This window comes from Mesoplodon bidens, assembly GCF_964165515.1.
Source record: "Mesoplodon bidens genome assembly, chromosome: 7".
Taxonomy (NCBI): Eukaryota; Metazoa; Chordata; class Mammalia; order Artiodactyla; family Ziphiidae; genus Mesoplodon; species Mesoplodon bidens.
This window is the reverse complement of record NC_138164.1, coordinates 53688249-53710514: the sequence shown is the minus strand read 5'-3', so window position 1 is coordinate 53710514 and position 22266 is coordinate 53688249. Positions and strand designations below refer to the sequence as shown.

General features: G+C 47.0%; 1 protein-coding gene across 5 annotated transcripts in view; it reads right to left on the bottom strand.

The window, feature by feature from the left end:
• IRAG1 (inositol 1,4,5-triphosphate receptor associated 1) overlaps positions 1–21656 on the bottom strand; it is a 118103-nt gene extending 96447 nt beyond the window's left edge. For 4 of the 5 annotated variants that reach the window (XM_081239687.1, XM_081239688.1, XM_081239689.1 and 1 more), the window contains exon 1: positions 21387–21656. In XM_081239687.1, the coding sequence (XP_081095813.1) occupies positions 21387–21453 (67 nt within the window). In that variant the 5' untranslated portion in view covers positions 21454–21656. Of the gene's footprint in view, positions 1–9356; positions 9411–21386 lie in introns of those variants that run through there. The other variant, XM_081239691.1, reaches the window with a different exon arrangement.
• Positions 21657–22266: the final 610 nt, after the last annotated feature.

Genomic DNA, 22266 nt, shown 5'->3' with positions numbered 1-22266 from the left:
GATTTCAACAAGGGTGCCAAGATAATTCAATGGAGGAAAGAACAGTCTTTTCAACAAATAGTTCTGAAACAACTGGATACCCACATTCAAAAGAATAAAGTAGGACCCCTTCCTTATACCATATACAAAAATTAACTCCAAATAGATCAAATACCTAAATGGAAGAGCTAAAACTATAAAACTCTTAGATGAAAACACTGGAGTAAACCTTTGTGTCCTTGGGTTAGGCAGCACCTTCTTAGATACAATACCAAAAGCACAGGCAACAACAAAAAAAATAAGTAAATTGGACATCATCAAAATTAAAAACTTTTGAACTGCAAATGGTACAATTGAGAAAGTGACAACACAACCAATAGGAGAGGAAAAAATATTTGCAAATAATATATCTAATAAGGCACTTGTATCCAGAATGTATAAAAACTCTAACAAATCAGTAATAAAAAGACAAAAAACAATTTTAAAATGGACAAAAGATTAGAAAAGACCTTTCTCCAAAGATATACAAATGGCCAATAAACATGTGAAAAGATGGTCAACATCATTAGCCATCAGGAAGTATAAATCAAAATGAGATACCACTTCACACCCATTAGGATGGCTAAAAAAAATGACAGATAAGAACAAGAATTGGCAAGGATATGGAGAAATTGGAACCCTTATACATTGCTGGTGGAAATGTAAAATGACACAGCCACTTTGGAAAACACATTAGCAGTTCCTCAGAAGGTTAAACACAGATTTGCCATATGATCTGCCAATTCCACTCCTAGGTATATACCCAAGAGAAATGAAAACATGTGTCCACACAAACACATGTACACAATGTTCATAGCAGCATTATTAATAATAGCCAAAAAGTGGACACAAGCCATATGTCCAACTAATTAATAGATTAATAAAATATGGTATATCCATACAATGGAATATTATTCAGCTATAAAGAGGAATGAAGTGCTGACACATGCTGAAATATGGTTGAACCCTGAAAACTCTATGCTCAGTGAAAGAAGCCAGTCACAAATGACCATGTATTGTATAACTGCACTCATACAAAATGTCAAGAATAGAGAGATCTATAGAGACAGAAAGTAGATTAGTGGTTGCTTAGGGCTAGAGGAATGTGGGGGAATGGGGAGTAACTATTAATAGATATAGGTTTCTTTTTGGGTGATGAAAATGTTCTGGACTTAAATAGTGGTGATGGCTGCACAATTCTCTGTACTAAAAACCATTGAATTGTATATTTTTAAATTGTATATTTTAATTGGGTGAATTATATGCTATATGGATCATATCTTAACAAAGCTGTTAAAAATGAAACTTTTGCCCCCAAAAAAGAGAAAAGAAAAACAAGAAAACAACAAGAAATTTAGGGAGACAGGTTGAGGAAAAGAGATGGAGTATATGTGTGTGTATGGGGTTATGAGAGGAGAAATGAAGGAGAAAGAGACAACAGAAAGACGAAAAGAAATAGGAAGAGATGAAGGGACCAGGGACATGAGCTCAGAGAGACAGACACATAGAGACGTGGAGACAAGACTACGCCCAAAAGAAAGAGAAACTTGCCAAGATGCACGTGCAGATCGCTTGTCTGTTCTTCCATTTAGCAGATATTTACTGATCATCTTCAAAGCCAAGCTCTGTGTACAGCAGTAAACCAGGTAGAGCAAGCCACTGAGCTCCACAGTAAGAGACAGAGCTCTCATCAGGCACTCAAGGCACGGATGGTGAGAGCTGGGATGCAGCACGTGTGCCCACGTATGCACACTGCACATCCACATCCAGACACTCACTCCAGACCACACTCAACACATGCAACATTCCCAAAAGTCAAATCATCTTTGCAGGGTACATCATTTCTCACCTGAGGCATTTAGAATTCTGCTAGCAAAGACCTTCAAATATATATTGTTTTTCCAGGTATGGGCACAAACGGGAATGACGTCTTGAAGTCTCTATGAAACGAGGCTCAAGGACAGGATTCATCACAGTCTGGAGATCCCCTGCACTCTTCCCCTTCATCAGTAAGGACTAGCTTTGGAAACAGAAAGGAATGTGACCTGTGACAAGCACACCAGCACTGCTCCTCTGGGCTTTCAGCTGGAAAGTTCCCAGAACACATTCTTATATATTCCTTTCATCCATCCAGAGCTAGCCCAATAAAGGCATCCTGTGTTGCCTGTTCCCCTGTCTTGTGGCCCCTCTACTGCTGACAAGCACGTGAGAGGAAATCTCAGCTCAACAGGAAAAGTGACTCTGTTCCCTGCACAGAATCTGCTCCCTGCCTGATTCAGCCAACTCTGAGAAGGGAAAGCCAGGGAAGTTTCTGGATATCTCTGGCTCTGATCCCTTTTCTCCTAAGTTAGCCAGAGTCCAAGCTGCACAGTATCCCTGACATAGTCTTGAGTCATATCCTAAGATGGTGGTTGATCCCTTTGTATTAGTGTGTGATGAATTCTCTTTGCAGGAGTTAGTATTGGGTGCTTTGGGTGCTGTCTACCAGTATATAACTAGGAAATGCACAAAACCCAGAGCATGCGGGGAGTGGGCACTGGCCTGCATTCTGGGCAGGCTCAATCAGAGCTGTGCTGGGAAACAGTGCTCGGGTTCCCTGAAGGCCTCCATGGCTGCCCACCATTTGGAGCAGTAGTGAATCCAAAAATAGTAGTCGAGCATCTAAAATTGCCTTCCACCCTGGGCCAGGCCAGTCCCCTGAGGATGTCAGTATTTCTAGAACGTCCCCATTCACCCAGAGTGCCTTGTGTCAGACCCCAGTGGGGATCTGGGCAACCGTTAAGCTCTGCTGGTTGTGTTCACTCCTGCCCAGGCCCTCTTGACACTGCATCACTTGCCCTGTTTCCCAAACAGGAAATGCTCTAGATTTATGCTGCTTGCTGTTACCAAGTCAAAGGCCTTTAACCTGGCACATGGCTTGGAAGGGCAGAGAGTGACCTGGGTGACTCTCTGTCATTAGTTGTAAATTAATTCCTAAAAATGAAGACTAGGGAAGCAGAATCACCTGGGGAAGCCTGAGCTTCTAGCTTGGTGCTGATGCCACAGGAAGCCATTTCCATGGCAGCCTGTCTCTCCCTGATAGAATTATTCTGGGTTCCCAGGGAATTTTATCATCATGAAGACTTGTAACACCAAGCATGCCTCAGTGCCTTTGTACATCCTGTGCTCTATGCGTGAATGCCCTTTACTCCCTCTTCCCTGACAAATGCCCCATCACCCTCTTCTGCGATGTCTTGCTAAGGGCAGGGAAGCTATGGTGTTTGTGAAGTTGTCTACAGTGAATGCTTTTGCATCACCACTGAGTTGTACTCCATGTCTAGAGATGCACACACCCCCACTCTCCAACCTCCTGATCAACAGTGATTCCCAGCTGCCTGGCTCACGGGACAGAAGTGAGGCAGAGAAGGAGCATCTCCAACAACTGGACTGACCTCCGATCTTCCAACAGCTAAGTGGTCAGGATCTCCAACCCCTGCATGAGCTGTCTGACTGAATGCAGTTTGAGTGTCTCTCAGCTTAAAGATCATGCGCTTTAGTTCTTATTTCCTTAGCTGTCACCCTCCTTAGTGGCTGTACTTGGCGTCCCTAAGAGATGCTATGCAGCACAGAACAGAGAAAGTGCTGGGGCTGGGGTAGGGAGGGAGGACAAGTTAGCTTACAAGTCAGTTTCCTCCTCTGTAAAAGGGAGGTAACCGATTCCACCTCAGGATGGCTGAGAGGATGAAATGAGATGTGTAAATGGCTTGGCACAGGGTTGATGCTTTATGGAGACAGCTACAATTTATGCCCCTTTAGCAGAAAGTCCCCCCTCTTCTGGTAACAGCAGCATCTCCTCATCTCTGTGCTTGGGGTGGGTGGGGTCAGCCCTGGCCAATCAGAACACCACTGGCCCTGGTGATTCACAAGGGATGAACACGAGACTAAGAATGGGCCAATAAATTCAATTTGGCAACTTTCGTTGGAATGATTGGGGGAGTTCTTGCTGCTGGGGGTTCTGAGAGGAGGCTGTAAGCCAGGACCTGTGTGTGCCACAGTGCCGCTGAGAGGCAAAGGCTGCCTAAGGAGAGATCTGAACCCAAGGACAGTTGAGAGAAAGAGGGAACAAGCCCCATGGATCCAGCTATTTCTGGAACTGCCCTAGACCTCTCAGTTATGAGACCCAGAAAATTCTGGTTCTTGCCTAATCTAATTTGAATGAGTTTCTGTTCCATGCAAACAAGAATCTTGGCTAATGCAAAGCTCACCAGTTTGGTTTACCCTTCCCGCTGTCATTTCTTGGGGTGGGGATGTTGAGGGGAGGAAGGGGGCCTCCTTGAGCCCTGCAGAGATGAGGCCACAGCCCACCTTCCCGTCCTCAGCCTCCTTGTCTTCAGGCCATCTTCCTCCACACTGATCATTCTCGAACATGGGCTTAGTCATGTTACTCCTCACTTAGAGGACTCCTTGGCTCCCCCCGGCCTGGAGAGCAAGTCCCCATTTCCCCAGCTCCACTTTCAAGGCCCTCCACAAGCTGACCTAATTGCCTTTGGAGCGCATCTCTCTCGGGACCCTCTCCCCCATCCCCCGACTCCGCAGATATCGCGCCTGATTCACAGCACCGCGTTCCCCACTCAGAAACATCCCCCCACCCCGTACCCACCACGTGCCTTTCCCTGGAAGCCCTTCCCCTCCTTACCAGCCTGCCAAGACTCCACCTCCTCAACTATCTGCTCTTCCGAGAAGCCTGCACAGATGACCAGGGAAGAATGAATGGCCCACTGCCCTGCACTTAATCCCTTGTCATCTATAGTACTTGTCAGTCCGTCCTTAGTGAGAATAATGTATATACATTTTGAGAGCAGGAAGCACGTCGTCCTCGATTCTGGAGCCCCCTGGGGCCCTCACACAAGGATTGCCTGCCACAGGCCCTTGGTAAATTTGCTGACACGAGACCTCAGCTTCCAGCCGACAAGCTCTGAGGCCCCTACCCCTCCCCTCAGCTGAACTCTAGGAGAGGGGAATCTAGCCTTGGGATCACATTTCCTCTTCACCAGGAACTTTTTTTAAATTGTGGTAAAATACACATAGCATAAATTGTACAGTTTAAACCATCTTAAAGTGTACAGTTCAGTGGCATTAAGTGCCTTCACAATGCTGTGCGCCTATCATCACGACCTAGTTCCAGAACTTTTTCACCACCCCAAATGGAAACATACCCATTAGGCACTCACTTCCCATTCCTTCCCTCCTCCCAGGCCCTGTCAAGCACTAATCTGCTTTCTGTCTGTACAGATTTGCCTATTCTGGGTATCTTATATAAATGGAGTCATACAGTATGTGGTCTTTGTGTCTGGCTTCTTTCACTTAGCCTCATGTCTTCAAGATTCATCCAGGTTGTAGCATGTATTAGTACTTCATTCTTTCTAATGACTGAATAATACTCCATTGCATGGATATATCACATTTTGTTTATCTATTCATCAGTTGATGGATATTAGGTTGTTTCCACCTTTTGGTTATTGTGAACAGTACTGCTATAAACATTATTGCACAAGTTTTTGTTTGAACACCTGTTTTCAAGTCTCTTAGGTATATACCTAGGAGTGAAACTGCTGGGTCAGATAGTAATTCTGCATCTACTGGGAAGCCTCTTATGCTTGTCGTCTTTAATCTTCACCAACATCCTAGGTCAGCTTGGCTGACTTCACCTTGGGAGAGTCCATCAGCTTTTTTTTTTTTTTTTTTTTTTTGTGGTACGCGGGCCTCTCACCGCTGTGGCCTCTCCCGTTGCGGAGCACAGGCTCTGGATGCACAGGCTCAGTGGCCATGGCTCACGGGCCCAGCCACTCCGCAGCACGTGGGATCCTCCTGGACCGTGGCAGGAACCTGCGCCCCCTGCATCGGCAGGCGGACTCTCAACCACTGCGCCACCAGGGAAGCCCCATCAGCTTTTTAAAAGGAAGCTATTTCATCTTGATGGTTGTCTCCTGATGGCAATGCTTAAAGGGTGTTCCTAGTTCTTAATATTAACCTCTTGCTATTTAGAGCTTTCTATTGTCTAAGCTACTTAAGATCCACTATTTAATTTGTCCCTCACAGAAATACTACAGGGTAGATACTATTATGTCTGTTTTTCAGATGAAGAGGCTGAGTTCCTGTGGGGTGGCGTGACTTGACAAGGTCACAGCCATCAGGGGCCCAGCTGAGGTTGACTCCCAGCCCAGCACCCTTTCCACACAACCACAGTGGCCCTCTCTGTCCAAGGCCTTTTTAAAAATAATCGCCTTCTGAAATGTATTCTCAGGTCCCTCATTGTCTAGAAATGCGCCTTGCTAGGTGACTTGTCAGTGCTGGCGCAGACTTCACACGCTCTGCCAGTTGGCACCTCATTCAGAATCAGAACGTTTTTCCTGGGGCAGATTCTGCCTGTAGCAGGGAGGTCAACTTTTGCCTTTTCTGGATCTTCTGGGACCTGCTGGAGTCCTGGGTTAATGCTCCCTTTTGATGTTGATCTGGAGCTAAATCTGAGTGTGTCCCACAGCTCCACCTCAGCTCTTGACATTTCCTCCTTATTCTTTCATCCAACCTGAGAGCATCCCCTTCCCCTTCTCAGGAGGAGACTCTCTCTTGGACTGGGGAGTCCCCTGACCTGCTTTGGAGCAGAAAAGAGGCACAACAACCTCCAGCCTGAGAGGGTGGAATTGGCCCAGCCTGCTCCTTGGAAGCTTCCAACCCTCATATGCTAGTTCCACGTAGAACCACCTAGAAGACTGTAAAGAATAAGGCAAGCAAAATAGACAACAGAATGACAACATTCACCATTCATCAGAGCATACTACTGTCCCTGACGCTTTAGGAACATCTGCTCACTCAATCCCCCGACTGCACTAGAAGGAAGATGTTATTTTGCAGATGAGGAGACTGAGACTCAGTGCCCTGTGGCGACTCCTCCAGAGCAACAGAGCTGAGGGTGACCAGGCAGGACTGGAAACCAGTAGAGCCCGTGCTGTCCCCACTCTGGCCACCATCTGCCTCCCAGCTTTTGGAGCTGACCTGGCCCCCTTAGAGCCTGCCTTGGCAGTCCTGCAAGGGGTGAGGGCTTTCTAGATGCTGCATCCACTCAAGCACACATGTCCCTAGCCAGCTTCTCCCAAAGTATGTCCTCTGCAACCCTCATTCTGGGTGCTGCTATGAGCTCTGAAAATAAGGTTCCACATTTTGATACACTTGCGGATGACAGCATGAGGCAGGTTTCTGTCCTGTAGGCTTTCTCAGCCCTTAAGAAGCAAAGATGCAGGATAAATCTCCGAGAGGGAGAGAAAGTATAGAGTTTCCCAGACTTATTTGACTACGGAATGTCAAATGGAATGACTATGGAATGACTCCTTTTTCAAGGAGTAGCTCAATGTGTCCTCCTCATAGTACTGGTCAGAGATGCCCCCAAGCCCTCTAATTAGTGGGTATCCAGAGCTCAGGGAGCATGGTGGTTGTGACGTGGGCTCTGGAGCCAAGCTGCCTGGGATCACATCTCAGCCCTGCTGCACAGTAGCTGCGTGACCACGGGCAAGTTATTTTCTCTATCTGTGCCTCAGTTTCCTCACTTGTAAAACATGGATGATGATAACGATGTAAATTATATTCTACACGTAAGCTTCTTAGAACAATGTTCAGCACATAGTCAGTGTTCACTAGATGTTAGCTGGCATTTTCAATCCTTCTCGAGCCTCGCCCCCAGGCCAACAGTGGCCTCTGATATTATAAAACCTCTTTTTTTTTTTTTGCGGTTCGCGGGCCTCTCACTGTTGTGGCCTCTCCCATTGCGGAGCACAGGCTCCAGACGCGCAGGCTCAGCAGCCATGGCTCACGGGCCCAGCCGCTCCGCGGCATGTGGGATCTTCCCGGACCGGGACACGAACCCGTGTCCCCTGCATCGGCAGGCGGACTCTCAACCACTGCGCCACCAGGGAAGCCCTATAAAACCTCTTAATGAAGATGGTGCAAAGCCAATTAAAAGACAGCTGTGGCTCCCTAGGAATAACCCTTCCTATCCTTGATGCCTGTGAAAACCTCCTTTTATTTCTACTTCATTTTTTTCTCCCTCACAGACAGGCACGTAATAGTCAGAAGACCAAGATTCTGCACTCTCCTTACTTATTTTCCAGTGGGATCTCAAGTTTCCTTCCCTATAACATAGAACGTAGTAAGCCTCTAATCCAGGGGCAAGGCACAGAGCAGGTGGGGTTAGAGCACTAAGCAGGCAGAGGCTGGATGGTCAAGCCACAAGGAGAGCACAGCATGAGTGACAGGTTGTCACTTTCCTTCTGGGGAAGTGGGAGAGGGGTCTATGACAAGGGTGCTTGGGTAGTGAATTAGGGTAATTTACAGTAGCTGCTGCAACCAACCTAAAATCTTAGCGGCTTTAAGTGTGCATCTTGGGGACTAAGTCTCCATCTTGTAGCAACAAGTTCTAGGAGAGACCATCCTATATGGAATATATAGCCAGCAGTAAGTGGGTATATGGATGCCAAGAACTCCTGGATGACCTTGGCTGCCAAAACCATTCTCTGTTGCCCAGTTGATTCTTCTCTCCCCCTTACTGGAAGAGTAAGACCTTGGGGGAGGGCAGGCATTTGTCTCTGAGTTAACTCTCTCAGCTCTTAAAAGACTTCTCTGCAAGCTCTGAGTCTCTAGTTGTTCACATCCCAGTTTCTTAATGTCTTGCCTCTGGGAGGCCTCAGGCCCTGCAGTAGCTGTTACTTGTCTCACTGATTCTCCACTTGGGGCAGAGATGGTTAGTGCTCCCTGAATACTCCTGTGTTCCCCTGCATTTCCCAGCCTCCCTTGCAGTTGGCTGGGGCCATATAACTAGCTCTGCCCAAGAGACTGGTGTCACCTCCGAGTAGAGGAACTTAGGGCTGTGCCTCCTGCATCTGCCTCTGTCTCTGTTGAGATGGCTCTGGAGGCCAGGTGCTTCACAGAAAAACTGGAAGGACCAACTCAGAAGCAAAAGAGGTCAGACCCCTCTGCCTGGGACTGACTTCTCCACTGAGTAAGTGTGTGTGTGTGTGTGTGTGTGTGTGTGTGTGTGTGTGTATGGGGGTGGGGGAGGGGAAGAGGAGGGAGAACATCAGTTGGGTAACAGAGGAGCACACCTTTGGCACACAGGGCCGTCCAGGAATTCTTGGCATTTACACAGCCATTTAACGCTAGATGTTATCTTCCACATAGGATTTTCTGTTACTGAACTTCTTGCTGTAATTTGGGGTAACAGTGTGACCTATGATCCAGATATCCCCAGCGGTACCATGGGACAGTGTGGTAGACAGCATGTCTCAGGCTATAATACACACACAAATTACCTGCGGGTCTTGTTAAGCTGCAGATTCTGGTTCAGTAGTTCTGAGGCGGCACTTGAGAGTCTGCATTTCTAACAAGCTCCCGGCTGACGCTGATGCTGCTCGTCCCTAGACCACGCTCTGAACAGTAAGGTGAGGGGGCAGGGCTGACTCATCCATTATATCCGGTAGGAACAGCACCTAGTGTCCATTAAAATGTTTTAATTGCGTTTAAGAGTCAGAAGGAAAAAAAATGAACTTTTAGGTAAAAAAATGTTTGAATAGATAACATTAATATATTTATCTTTATACCAACAGAGTTATAAATTTCATAAGCAAGAAGGGGCTCATGAAGGCAAAAATGCCTAGGGGCCAGGGACTTCCCTGGCAGTCCAGCGGTTGAGACTCCGCGCTTCCACTGCAGGGGGTGTGGGTTCAATCCCTAGTCAGGGAACTAAGATCCCACATGCCATGTGGCACAGCCAAAAAGTAAAAAAAAAAAAAAGCCTAGAGCCCACCAAAATCCTACTGTGGCCCTGGGGGCAGGGGTGGGGGCAATGGAAGGAGCTATGTTATCTATAGTGAATAAGACTGTGAAATCTGAAGAATTCATGAAAGGTGACACAGATCATGTGGCTCCATGGTCCTCTGGGAGGATCACATGAGATACAGAATGAGAATGTGCTACTGGGCAACAGAGAACAGTTTTGGCAGCCAAGGCCATCCAGGAGCTCTTGGCATTCATATACTCACTTAGTGCTGGCTGCGTATTCCATATAGGATGGTCTCTTCTAGAATTTCTGGCTATAGGATGGAGATGGGCATTTCAACTTGCATTAGACTTAGTCCCCAAGATGTAGTTAGCTGCTTATACCATTTTTCTGAGTCTCCTCAGTTCTCCAGATCTCCACGTAGGGAGCTCTGAGGGGTACCCAATGCCTCTTGGAGGCCCCCAAATTCTGGTGCCCCAAATCCCTTTCAAGGGACTTCCAGTCTTTTTGTCCCCAATCCCCACCCCATAGGACACACTCATGTGCTCCTAGAGCTGGAGGGCTGGGAGCAGCTGGCCCCATAGTGTAAGGGAAGAGGGACCAGGCTCCAGAGGCTGCTTTTGTTAGTGACAATGATCGGAGCAGCAACTGTCCAAAGCATGAGTCAAATGCCTTGTTAACAAAAAGAGAATGAATAAGCAGTCCCTTCAGCAGCAAATGTTTTCTTAAAAACACAGCCATCCATTTACTTTGGACCTGATACCAGTTCTGACTGTCCCCAAAAGCACTGCATGGGCTTTTAGAGAACGCACAATAACAGCTGACCCTTCTAACACATCTGTTATCCTCCTTTGTCACAGACTCAGCGTCTGACACAATTATTGCTCTGGGCTGGCCTCAATCATGCAATCACTGGGGTGGACCATTGGGCCTTGGAGGGTGAACTGTTCACAGATGAGGAAACCAAGGTCTCAGAAGGGAGAAGTGATCTGCTCAAGGGCACAAAATGAGTTGGAAGCAGAGACAAGCCTGGGACCTGGGACCACTGCTTATATGCTGTCTTCATTTCAGCACCAGGGGTGGATATTGGAAAGCTTTTACTGTTTTCAGACCTGGGAGGGTTCATTCTTTCATTCACTCACTATCTACCAAGAACCACCTTAAACCTGCCATGGTTCTAGCTTCCCTTAATACTTCTCAATAAACCCATAATGATCTAACCTTTTGAAAAACCTTACTGGCCCAGCGTCTGTCTCCTCCTGGCCTGATAGCTCCAAGTGTGAGATTCTATCTGTTGATGGGCTGTGTGTGTTTTGCATCAAGGGCAACCTAGCCTTGACCTTGCCACTTTCCACTGTGTAAACCCGAGTGAACCTCAGAAAGCCTCGATTTCTCATCAGTAAAATATAGATATTATTATTACCGATCTTACAAGGCATTGCAGAAATATGCGATAATGTATATGAGCATTTAACACACTATGTAGCCGGTGCTCAATCAATGATAGCTGTGATAGAAATAAGTACACTATTATTATTCTTGTTATTGTCAAGTGAAACAAGCTCCTGGGGATTTCAGCAAGTTGAACCTCCCCGTCCAGGACTCTTAAGTCAGGCTTTCTTTGTTCCCGTGCCTATGCAACTTCTGTGGTTTACAGTCTGTAGGAGTCATGATAGAGGGACAACTTGCAAGTGTTTCTGGATCTAAATGTGCCAGATCCTTGATGTAATCACCACACCCATCTTTCCCTGCTGAACCCAGCTAACCAGAGAAATAGTCTGCCCCAACCAGTGTAAGGTCCTGTGAACCCCAGAATTGTTGGGAATGTTGGCTCTACATGGAGATAACAGCAGGAAAACAAGGCTGCCATCTGATGTACAGCCATGTGAAAAACCACATGCAAGGGATATGATTAGTCATCTATGGAAGTAACCCAAGAAATTGTCTGTAAATGTGGCTGAAGAGATGGGAGGCTTGACCAGGTTCTCCAGAAGGCAGGACAGGAAGACAATTATAAGCATGTGACGAGATCTTTTGGAGAGACTTTTGCTTTCAGCAATTTCCCCTTCTCTAAAAGGAACCCCTATATACAAGGGATGGCTCCCCATGGCCACATCGATACCCCATGTTCCTGTCACCTGACCATGGCTGATTGGTACAGACCCAACCAAGCTGGGCCCATCGGGGTCTCTCCCCCAAGACCTTGGACAGAGACTAGGAACCACTGGAACCTGGTCAAGACAGGAGCTGAGTGCTAATGCAGTGGTCTTCAGGGTGGGGTATGCATGCCCAGGGACTATGTAAGATGATCCAGTGGAATATGGGAAGACAGTTGGAAACTGTTATTTATTCTTACTTCCTTAGTATTAAATAAGCAGACTGGCAATGGTGCCTTCATTCAATGTTGAAAGGTCATTGTCACAACCAGTTTGCGAAATGTCCTGAGGAAACAGGGGAAATTCTCCAATGCTAAGGGACTGACATCGCACTCATGTAGTCATTTGCTTTCAGCGAAGTATGATACATCTTGAATGTGCCCAAGTGGATGCATGAAATATATTTATCTAGTTTTAACCAAGCCAACCACCATAAAATGGGCAAGTCCCTTACAAGCCTCCTGCAAAAAATGTGGAGTGAAGATATTACTACCACTAACACCACAAGCAACTCTCAAAAAAGTTTTTACAAACCGGTGGATCAAATTGAAAATTTCACTTAGAATTCAGTAAGTAAGGATACCTTCTTCCACATCAGCTATCTGAGCTGGCTATCCTCTGCCTGCCCTCCCTCTCCCTGCCCTGCCCCAGGATCCATTCTCTGCTCCCAGATGACAACTATGGGATGCATCACTTGGGCTTCCATGGTTGCTGGCTGAGTTTGGCCAATGGGCGAGCAGGAGGTGGGGGGAGAGACAGGTTGGGCATTTCCTTCCCTGCCCCCTCCTTTCTTCTATGCTACATCTGTGGCAGTGGCTGTATCCCTCCCTAATTACAGCTCATCCTGGATGGTCCCTCTTCCCCAGCTTTTCACTGGCTTCCAATCACATTATTTTCTTCTCTCGCCACTCCTGGCTAGGGCTGGTAACGGCTCCCTGCTGCTGCTAGTTTGGGGGCGTACCTGGGCCTCATCCCTTGTGGTTTCCAAACCTCTATAAATAGTCCTTTTGTTAAAGTCTCTTGAGCCAATTGAGTTGGATTTGGTTCCTTACTGGGAGACTGATTGGTACAGTGGCTGGTTTAACGATGACAGTCATTAAAGCCAGGGGTTCTCCAAAGTGCTGAGATCTTAAAATATAATAAGGAATAATTAATCACATTTCTCTTACTAAAGAATACTCTTTTAGGGCTTCCCTGGTGGCGCAGTGGTTGAGAGTCCGCCTGCCGATTCAGGGGACACAGGTTTGTGCCCCGGTCTGGGAAGATCCCACATGCTGCGGAGCAGCTAGGCCCGTGAGCCAGCCGCTGAGCCTGCGCATCCAGAGTCTGTGCTCCGTAACCAGAGAGGCCACAACAGTGAGAGGCCCGCGTACAGCAAAAAAAAAAAAAAAAAAAAAAAAAGAATACTCGTTTAAGGAAAGCAAAAAAAAAAAAAAAAAAAAGCTGCTGGCACTGTTAAAAACATAAAGCAAGATTTTCAAATAGTATTTTCTCTTTCTCAGTCTTTAAAATTTCTAATTTTACATGTTTTATAAAATAACTCACATTAATACAGTAGCTCATGAATCTAATTTAAAATAAATACACATAAATTAGAGATAAATTAAATTACACATAAATGCATACTAAAAATTTTTTTTAATTGATGAGATGAACCGTCAAAAACCCTTTGCCTTAGAGAACCCCTCTGCTCTAGAGAAAACACTGGCAAGTTCCTAGCACTGCCCTGGGGGCTGTCTTCCTGGAGCCTAATGGTCTACTCCTTCCTTTGATTCTCTGAACTACCTTCCAACAAATCCCATCTTTCTACAGAAGACAAAGCCAACTCCAAAGAGAAATGCTTATCTAAAGTTCCCAGGGGAGAGACCTCTCCTGTGCTCTGAGGGAGTCTCTCTGTTGTAGGCAGAGATGGCTATCAGGCCGCTTTATGGCCTACATGAAATACCCCTCAGAACTTTCCACCTTCTGAGCAAAATCTCCACCTCCCAGGCACTGTGGTCACTGGAAAGGGTAGTTCCTCCCCATACATTAGCACACAGACATTCAGAATTACATACTTCAGTCTCTTGTGAGTTTGATTATCATGAGTCAGTCTCCATGTACATAATCAACTCCAGACCAAAGACCAGGCTTAGAGATAGGTCCAGGACCCTGAATATCCCCAAGACCATGATCCTTAAGGAGTCCTTTTGGCATCCACCATCTAGATTCCTCCTAACAATACTCAGCCTCATCAGCATCACCTTCCATCAGGGACCAGTTTCCTATTTCAGCTGGGAAACAGGAAATATGTCTGAGCTAAGAAGTCCAGAAGGACATTACAGTCTTTTTACCAGGGAACTAATCCCCAAACAAATTGAAAATATCATGGCAAGATAGCCCTTAGGGAAACCTGACCATTTGGAGACACAAAATAGAGGAGTTACCTGTGCTTGATGTTAATCGGAGCTTAAATAACGGTTATTATTTATTGAGTACTTATACACATACAAGTACTGTAGATACATCAATCCATTCATCTTCACAACAACTCTTTGATCAATTTATATCATTATCACCATCAGCCTCATTTTACGGTTAAGAAAAGTAAGACAGAAGTTAGATCATTTCCCCCAAAGTCACACGGTAAGTTGCAGAGCTGGGACTTGAATTCAGGTCATTTGATTTGAGAACCTGAGGTCCCAACCTACTCCATGCTGCCTCTGTGGTAGATTGGGTGACCATGGCCTATCTATGAACTTTTCCAACACAAGCCTTGGTGAGTCAGAGAGAGTGACTCAAGACTCACAATGCAGGACATGGCATTTCCTGCCAATAAAAAGCTCATGGTTCTAGACTTGTATTTTCCAACTAAACAGAAGAAGGGCCTTGTTCATGGACAAGGTTATGAGACCTGATAAAGACAGTCACGGGCTAAAAGGAGACAAAAGAGAGATGCAAAGTAGAGCTGGCCTAGTGGAACAGCTGCCCCAGACTCCTGCCCCCAAAGCTCAGGGCCTATGCTCTGAGCAGCAGTGCGGGGACCTCCTGGGCTCAAACTATAGGAGCAGGGACGAGGGCTGGACATTCTCACTCTGCACTGTGGCCTGGTGTATAAGCCACAGAGTGATGGGAATTGCTACAGATTGGGGGTCTGATAGTTTTGGATTTGACATCCCATTCTTCACTTACTGGTTACTAGTTAACGGTCTTAGATAAGTGGCCTAACCTCCTTGAATCAGTTGCTCATAAATATCTCCCTTATATGGCCACAGTACAGACTTAATGAGCTATTATACACAAGATGCCTGGCATGTACAGCATGTCCAAACAAAGGTAGTTTCCTTCCCTCTCTTCTCTTGTCTATATGAAGTATCCCAGAGGAGAGAATGGTCATTTGCTCCCTCGCTGGAGCTGCCTAAACAGAACTTCCATTAAAAAAAAAGAAAAAGATCACACCAGATACTTCTAGTTGGATGCTTATCTTGCCCAGGGAAGCACTTGTCCTCAAACAGGTGCCTCCCAGGCATCTCAGGAGGAGAAAGGGTGACATTCCATCAGGCAGGAAGCAGGGTCCCAGGAGGGTGCCTGCCCTCCTGGGACCACATGGCAGCCCTGCAGCTTAGCAACATGACTTGGGCCAGACCATCACTGCAGTTCTGTTAGAAGCATAATGCTTCTTCTCCATACGTGACTGTTCTTTCCGTGTGGAAGGAGCCTCAAAAATGTAAGACTCCTGGCTCTGCCCCAGGGGAATGGCTGTCTGATGGTGAGTTCAAGAAGTGGTAACATGAAGAGTCGGACCTTTCCTCTTCCCTTCCTCTTGGGACACACGTCCTGCTCTGCTCTTCCAGGCTCTAAGATTTAAAGGGGCCTGCCTCCCCTGGAGGGCACTACATAGGGCTGGGAGGTCAGTCTGCTCAATTCAATATTAGAAAGCCTGCTTGCCTTTGGAATGGAATGGAAACCACATTCTCCTATTAACTTTATCAGTCATAAGAGTGATATTAGGCTGACTTCTCGACGAGCATTAGAACTTAAGTGGAGGAAGAAGGTGTTTTTACTGAGCCTCCTTAAAGACCCCACCAGGTACCAATGGCCAGTCATCTAGAGCGTAAGTCTGCTACTGCCCTTGGCGTATTAATGGAGGTGAGACTGGGACCCAGAATTATGGTCAGTCAGAGCCTCACAACCAGTCCAGAAGTGTCCTTGATGGAATCTCTGGGGGTGGGACGGACAGAGGCTAGAAATAATAATACCTAATGTTTACTGGGTGCTAAGAGCAGACACCAGGCTGAGGGATTTAACCGTACAAAGTGGGCACCATCATTATCTCTGTTTTACAGGAGAGGAAACTGAGGCTTGGAGAGGTTAGATGTGGCTCAAGGTATATAGCTGGTCAGTGGTGGAGTCGCATGGTCACTCCAGGGCCTGTGCTCTCCAGCAGGGCAAGATGCTGCCTCAAGCTCCAGGCACCAGCTCCCACTGTGATCACAAGGGAAGAGTTGGTCAAGGCCAAGCCCTCCTCCCAACTTGGAGCCAGTGCTCTTTTGACCACACCTGTATGAGTAAAGGCAAGGGCATCTTCAAACTTTCTTCTCCTGATGAACTGGGAACCTTGGGCTCTCTGGAAACACCCTCCAGGTTAGCCTGTCAGTGGCAGAATGTCCTGTAGCCTCTGTGTGTCCCTTCGTGGGGTGACCAGCATGCCCTCTGCACCACGTCCCAGCCATGCAGCCCTGCTGTGATCATTGGATGGCCCCATCCCTTTCAGCCTCTCCCACAGGCCCACAGGTTCCTAACTTTCCCTTGGTTTTGCTGGGGTGGCTCAGTTTCCCCCCACCCCATCCTGTACCCACTGATACCCCTGCTCACAGAACCCCAGTTTCCTCCAAGCCAATGTTTCCTAAACTTGAGTCATCTGTACACCACCCTCACATTTTCTCCCATGCCTGTTTGCCACCTATATAGTTATTGGTTTAATCTTCTTTCATTTGACTGGCAATGAGCCAGAAAGCCAGGGTTGCAGTCCTGCCTGGGTCATTTACCAGCTCTCTGTTGTTGGCCAAGTTCTTTACATTCTCTGTGCCTCAGTTTCCTCATCTGTACAATAGGGATAACAGTAGTAACTACTTCAGAGGCTGCTGGGAGGATGAAATGAGGAACTGCAAGGAAAGCATTAGAAACAGCACCTAGCACACAATAAGCGCTCAGCAAGTGTTAGCTTCCCCTGTCATCACATTTATTTTAAAAGGAAACTTTATACCCCTACCATCTGTGGAAAAGTCAGTACCACTTATACCACAAATAGAGAGGGCTTAGTTGTAAAGATACATTTAGCGAAAATGGTTATTAAATTCTAGCTATTCCTGACGAAGCCTCCAAGCCCACGACTTGCTCTCATTTTGTCAAGAAGAGAGAAAAACAAGCATGTGAAAGATGTTGAAGGCACACTAGGTTCAAACCCAGGACAACAACTTGCCCTGATTTGCCTGGTTTTGCCTGACGTCTGGTTTCAGTACTGAAAGTCCTGCAGCACCCGCACTGCTGGGCTAACTCAGATGGACAGAAAAGAACTTAAAAGGCAATTCCGATGTGAGTCCATGTGTTTTGAGTTGAGTCAGTATCTCACTTAATATCGTCTTGCAGAACAAGCCCACACCCTAGGGTGTACTGCATAAGCCCACCTGGGAGCGCAGAGTTTCCAAACTCCACAAAAGGGACAGAAAAGCCATCATGTGTGTGCCACTGAGACAGGCCCCAAAGAAAAACCACATTTGTAAATGCCCAACGAGAGGAATGATGATTAAATTTTGCACAGCTAAAATTATTTGGTAGGATACAACCCCTTAAAAATCATGTTTTGAAGTATCTTTGATGACATGAGAAAATAATCATGATAGAATGTTCAGTTAAAAAAAAGCAGACTAGGGCTTCCCTGGTGGCGCAGTGGTTGAGAGTCTGCCTGCCGATGCAGGGGACACGGGCTCATGCCCCGGTCCGGGAAGATCCCACATGCCGCAGAGGGGCTGGGCCCATGAGCCATGGCTGCTGGGCCTGCGCGTCCAGAGCCTGTGTTCCGCAACGGGAGAGGCCACAACAGTGAGTGGCCCACGTACCGCAAAAAAAAAAAAAAAAAAAAAAAAAAGCAGACTACTACTCAGCCATAAAAAAGAAAAAAATTTTGCCATTTGCAGCAACATGGATGGACTTGGAGAGCATTATGCTAAGTGAAATAAGTCAGACAGAGAAAGACAAATACTGCATGATATCACATATATGTGAAATCTAAAAAATAAAACGAACTAGTGAATATAACAAAAAAGAAACAGACTCACAGATATAGAAAACAAACTAGTGGTTACCAGTGGAGAGAGGGAAGAGGGAGGAGCAAGATAAGAGTAGGAGATTAAGAGGTACAAACTATTATGTATAAAATAAATACGCTACAAGGATATAATGTACAACATAGGGAATATAGCAATATTTTATAACTACACATGGAGTACAACCTTGAAAAATTGTGAAACACTATGTTGTATACCTGTAACTTACATAATATTGCACATCAACTATACTTCGGTGTTTAAAAAATTGAAAAAAAAGACTAAGATGTCCTTCAGTGGGTGAATGGATAAATAAACTGTGGTGCATCTAGATAATGGAATATTATTCAGCACTAAAAAGAAATGAGCTATCAACCCATGAAAAGACATGGAAGAATCTTAAATGCATATTACTAAGTGAAAGAAGCCAGTCTGAAAAGGCTACATAGTGTTTGTCTGCACCTGTATGACATTCTGGAAAAGGCAAAACTACGGAGACAGTAAAAAGATCTGTGATTGTTAGGGGTTGGTGGGGAAGGATGAATAGATGGAGCACAGAAGATTTTTTAGGGAAGTGAAAATACTCTGTATGATACTATAATGGTGGATACATGTCATTATACAATTTGTCCAAACCCATGTACAACACCAAGAGTGAACCCTAAGGTAAACCACGGACTTTGGGTGATTATGATGTGTCAGTGTAGGCTCATCAGCTGCAGTTGTAACAAATGTGCCACCCCAGTTGGGCTGTTATGTTGGGGGAGGCTCTGCGTGTGTGGGAGCCAGGGGGATCTGGGAAATCTCTATGCAGACCTTCCTCTCAACTTTGCTATGACTTAAAACTGCTCTAAAAAAATAAAGTCTTTAAAAAGAATTTTTTTTTTTTTTGGCTGCACCTCATGGCTTGCAGGATCTTAGTTCCCCTACCAGGGATTGAACCCAGGCCACCACAGTGAGAGTGCCGAGTCCTAACCACTGGACTGCCAGGGAATTCCCTTAAAATTTTTTTTTTAATCAGACTACCAAACCACACATGGTAAGGCCCTAGTTTTATAAAATATAGAGAAATATAAAGAAAGAAACACACCATAATATTAACAATATTTATCTCTGAGTGATAGGATTCGAGGGAACTTTTATTTCTTTATGTTTATTTCTGAATTTCTTACTTATACTTATTTCTATATTTTCCAAGAAAGTTTAGCAAAGAATACACATTACTTTTATTACCAGGGAAAAACTCTGAATAAGAATTATAAATTTAAAAGTACTGGGAAGAAAGTAATGAGAGGTGATTAAGCCCAGCTTTCTCTAACTCCTTTTTTACATCTGTAGCCGATTAGCAGAGAGGTTTTCTGTCTGTCTGTCTGACCTGTTTTCCTTCTCCCATGGGGAAGGCCCTCGCAGAGAAGGCAGGGTGTGTCCAAGGTCACGGAGTCGTGTTGCCTCTGCATCTCAACCAGTGAGGCTGCCCTGGGCTGTCACCTGAATTCAGGGTCTGGCCTCCAAGGTTCATGGGGCAAATGCAATCCCCTTGATTTTCCCATCATTTGGACTGTGATGCTGAATAACTGCCTGAGACCCTGGTTACTAACTAGAGGCAGGGTGGCATCTAACACTGGAAGTGCCCACTTTGGACCAAGCTGGCCTGAGCTGGAATCCCTGCTCATCACCTACAGACTGTGTTCCCTTCAGCATATTGCTTTACCTCTTTCAACCACAATGTCCTCATCTCTACCACAGGGATTAAATTAAATAACAGTTCTAGCACAGACCCTGGCACAAAGTCAATTCATATCCATTTTCTCTCCTGCTTCCTTTTGCTTTTACTACAAGAGAACTGAGTTCTCTATCTCCATCCGCCTGCCTCAAAGAGCTCAGAGCAGAGTCTGGGGGCTCCTAAATCTCTCCTCCCCACCCATCAGGGCCTCTGTTCCTCCTCATCAAACAGTCCCTCTGCTGACTGCCAAGCCACAGAGAGGACGGCTGAGGGGCAGTCCAGAGTCCACCTGTCTCACCAGCACGTCACTGCCCCCTGGTGGGGACAACAGAACCCTTGGCAGGTCTGGCTCCCTAATGCTCCCAGCCTAACAGCCCTGGGAAGCTGCTTCCCTTTTCCTGTAGGAGACCCATGGGCTGCGTTACTTCCCCCGAGACCCTCAAAGAGCAGCCTGAAGAGTGAGTGTTAAAAAAGCAGCAGCTGCCAAGCTCTGGGAGGTGGGAGTGCCAGCCAGGGGTCCCAGATCCTGCACTGTATTTACTCAATCTACAGAGCATCTCCAGGCTTTTACAGCCGTTTACTGGGCAGGAGGGAGCAGACAGCTGGGCCCCTCTCTGGCCTCTGGCTTCCACTGGCCTTTCCTTTGGAGAAAGACAGCCCGAGTGCCGCTCACTCTAGGAATAGCTCTGACTCCGAGCTCCTGGAGGTATGCAGGCTAGGAGCACAGACAAGGCACAGGCAACCCCTTGAGGGTGCAGGGAAGGAGCACGGGGGCAAAGCTGGAGACAGGAGAGATGGGGACAGGGATATAAAACAGGGGCTGTGACCAGAACACAGGATGGGAAGTGCAGGGACAGAAGCAGGGGCAGGTCAGGGAGGGAGACAGGGCTGGGCCAGCACCAGGTCCAAGGGGGACAGGGGGCGGGTGGCACAGGGTGGGAGTGGGGGGCAGAGAGAGGCATAAGTAAGCACAGAGCAGGGCTGGGGAAGGGGTAGCAGGCGGTGTGGGGAAAGCCCTGACCAGCTGGCTTATGTAATCTGGGGACCCTCTATTGCTCCAAAGGGGCCCACAGGAAATCTGGGGTTGTGGATCCCCAGCCAGAACCCACATTTTCACCCTAACCTGTGCATGCTTTCTAACAGCAAGCAAAAGCAGCACAATTTAGTTAAGTTAGGACGGGCAAGATTCACTTCTTATTTGAAAATTATGACAGCAACAATAAAAATACTCGGCTGAAATGCCATCCAACCAAGCCAACTCCCCTGGAAAGTTAAAGTCAGGCGCCCCCATCCCAGTACCCTGTACCTTTAAGGAGGAGAAGTGTTCCCTTGCTCCCAGCTGAAGAGGCAGGTTATTCTTGGAGATAGCAACGACTTACCTAAAACTGAGTTATTCCCCTTTCCTCCTCCGGCCAGCCTCTCTTCACTCTGGGGAGCTTTTACCATTTAAGGTCAATGTTACATCTGGCTCCAGAGCTAGGAGCTGAGAAGCCTCTGGCTGCCGAGCCCCGCTGCCCGCCTCCTCAGAGAGGGGCTGGGACTTAGAGCCCAGAGCTCCTCAGGGACCCCTCTGGCCTGGCTCAGGGGGCTAACGGCAGGGAAGCTGGCCAGGCCACCCCGGGGCTCAGCGCAGGCTGGGCCTGAGAGGCACCGGCACAGCGGAGGGCAGTGCCCATGGGCAGCTCATGCCGCTGGGCATGTCCCGGCCAGACGGGGAGCAGGGGAACTGGGCAGATCTGTCTCCCAGCCTGGAGTCTCCAGCAAGCATGTGAGCCTGGACAAGACCCTGGCCCAGTGCCAGGGAAACTGGGAACATTTCCTGTCCCAGGGATTCAGAGGTGGAGGCTGCTCCCCACCTTAAGCCCTTGGGATTAACAGAGAGAAGGGCCTGGAAGATGAGCTAATCCCAGACCTGGCACCAGCCCCGGGGCTTCAATTCCTTCTCTTCCACTTGACAGTCCTGTGCTCTTAACCTCAGGGAGACCCAGCAGTCTTCTCATCTCTAAAGTGGGAATCATAGTGATCACATGTGCCTAACTCCTAGGGTTGTAGGAGGATTCAATGAGATAATATTGAAGGGCTGAGCAGAGTGCCAGCACTTGCTGATCAACAGAAATTAGTTTCCTGCCTGGACACAGGTGAGGAAGGGCTGCCTCTCTCCTGGAAGTCCACAACCTGCCCTGACTCACTCCTCATCACCTTGGGTGCAGCACACCCTGCGGGCCCTGAACCAGTCACATATGGGCTCCAGCCCTCTTC